The sequence below is a fragment of the Plasmopara halstedii genome, assembly GCF_900000015.1.
Source record: "Plasmopara halstedii genome assembly, contig: Scaffold_117, whole genome shotgun sequence".
NCBI lineage: Eukaryota > Oomycota > Peronosporomycetes > Peronosporales > Peronosporaceae > Plasmopara > Plasmopara halstedii.
In genome coordinates, this window is record NW_020187038.1 from 230,136 (window position 1) to 232,013 (window position 1,878).

At 40.5% G+C, this 1,878-nt stretch overlaps 2 protein-coding genes across 2 annotated transcripts in view; one reads left to right on the forward strand and one right to left on the reverse strand.

The window, feature by feature from the left end:
* PHALS_00640 (Beta-tubulin folding cofactor D) overlaps positions 1–462 on the reverse strand; it is a gene marked incomplete at both ends in the record, with an annotated part of 5,521 nt that extends 5,059 nt beyond the window's left edge. Inside the window, one exon of the mRNA XM_024718323.1 lies at positions 33–462. Within this exon, the coding sequence (XP_024586869.1) occupies positions 33–462 (430 nt within the window). The remainder of the gene's footprint in view (positions 1–32) is intronic.
* A 1,184-nt stretch (positions 463–1,646) lies between these two features.
* PHALS_15133 (hypothetical protein L915_08615) lies at positions 1,647–1,878 on the forward strand (the record flags this gene model as incomplete). The annotated part of the gene is made up of 1 exon (XM_024718335.1): positions 1,647–1,878. A coding segment is annotated over one exon (232 nt), but the record flags the coding sequence as incomplete, so codon positions are not given.

The window sequence follows — 1,878 nt, forward strand, 5'->3', positions numbered from 1 at the left end:
TGGAAAGAGCGTAGCCGTGAGCGCAAAATGACCCAAGTGATTCACAGCAAATTGACGTTCGTTACCATCCACAGTCTGAGCATACGGAACAGCCATCACTCCAGCATTGTTGATTAATAAATCCAGACGATCATGTGAAGATTTGAACTCATTCGCAAACTTGGAAACACTCTTTAAGTCACTCACATCGAGTTTCTTAAAGTTGACGCTGCCAGCATCAGCAGTCGAGGCTAAAGCTTCACGGAGCTTCTTCTCAGCCTCTTTACCTCGCTCTTCGCTACGACAGGCAAGAACTACATTCGCTCCCTTGCGCGCAAGCTCGAGAGCAGTCTCATACCCAATGCCAGAGTTCGCTCCTGTTATGATAACAGTTTTACCCTTCTGAGATGTGATCTGCGAAGCATTCCAGTTATTGGGGACTTGAGGACGACTATCATTCTTAGCGCAGGAAGTATTGACCATTTTGATTGATTTAATGGAAGGAAGATTTGGAAATGATATCAATCTGAGTTACGAAATTTCTTCGAAGGATTCGTAATCATTTATTCTACACGTAGAAGCGGCGGATGGCCTCGATACACATGGCTGGATGACTTGATACATATGATGGATTGTCACGATACATATGCTTGAGTAAACAATAAAGAGAATTCGCTACATTAATATTACTAACTTCCAGATATTGTTTGTATAATTTGGCGCATGATGAGACCATTTGTTGATTACGAGAGTATTTATCCTCACATAGATTGTTGGGACAGAGAGCTTTGACGTTTACCATATCAGAGCTGCTTACTGTTTGTATGCACGAGGCCTCCTTTTTGTGAGGAAAGATACGTTGATTATGTGATCGAATCCACACTTGTGTACACCACATGATGATGGATTTATAGTCAAACTGTCATGCTAAGGAGCCAAAGCCATCTACAACGATCGCTCTTATTAATAAAAAATGATTGATTTGCTTAATGCCAACATGACCCAGTGCGAACTAAAGAATAGTCGTCTTGACAAACAATCAATGTGATAAAGATCGATAATATTTTCTCACATCCGCAATCGATCACGCAAATGAAAGTATAGTATAACCGTGTTTCGCATATTCCGGTGGATTTTAACTACTCCCATACAAGTATCGTAGCATATGTCTGTTAAAGTTGTTGTATAGAGCTTGTTGCCCCGAAAAGTTAGGGTTCTTCGTGTTATCCACAGACGTATGTTTTGCGGTGTAAACAAGTTGTGTGATCCACATCAGTGTTCGTAATCAAAATACATACACACCAATTAAAATCCTCACGAAATTGATGGCTCTGCCAGATAAGACGAGCTCACAATCCATTCTATGCACTTTTTATGCTTTTAATTTTAACTGAATACACTTGTTCTGTTCTAGTGGGACTAAACATTCTCATCATTTTCGTAGAAGTATCGATGTTACTTTCGTAATCAGTACACTTCTTCCAAGATTTTAATACAAATTAATTCAGTTGATTCACTGATTCCTTGATACAGTATGTCAAGTAAATCAATGGATATGGTGGCATACGTACCATTACCATGCGTACGTAGATGACGAATCATTGAATGAAGTACCTTGACTCAGATAGACTCCATTTCCAAATCTTCCTCCCATTAAATCAATCAAAATGGTCAACACTTCCTGCGCCAAGAATGATAGTCGTCCTCAAGTTCCCAATAACTGGAATGCTTCGCAGATCACATCTCAGAAGGGTAAAACTGTTATTATAACAGGAGCGAACTCTGGCATTGGGTATGAGACTGCTCTCGAACTTGCGCGCAAGGGAGCGAATGTAGTTCTTGCCTGTCGTAGTGAAGAGCGAGGGAAAGAGGCTGAGAAGAAGCTTCGTGAAGCTTTAG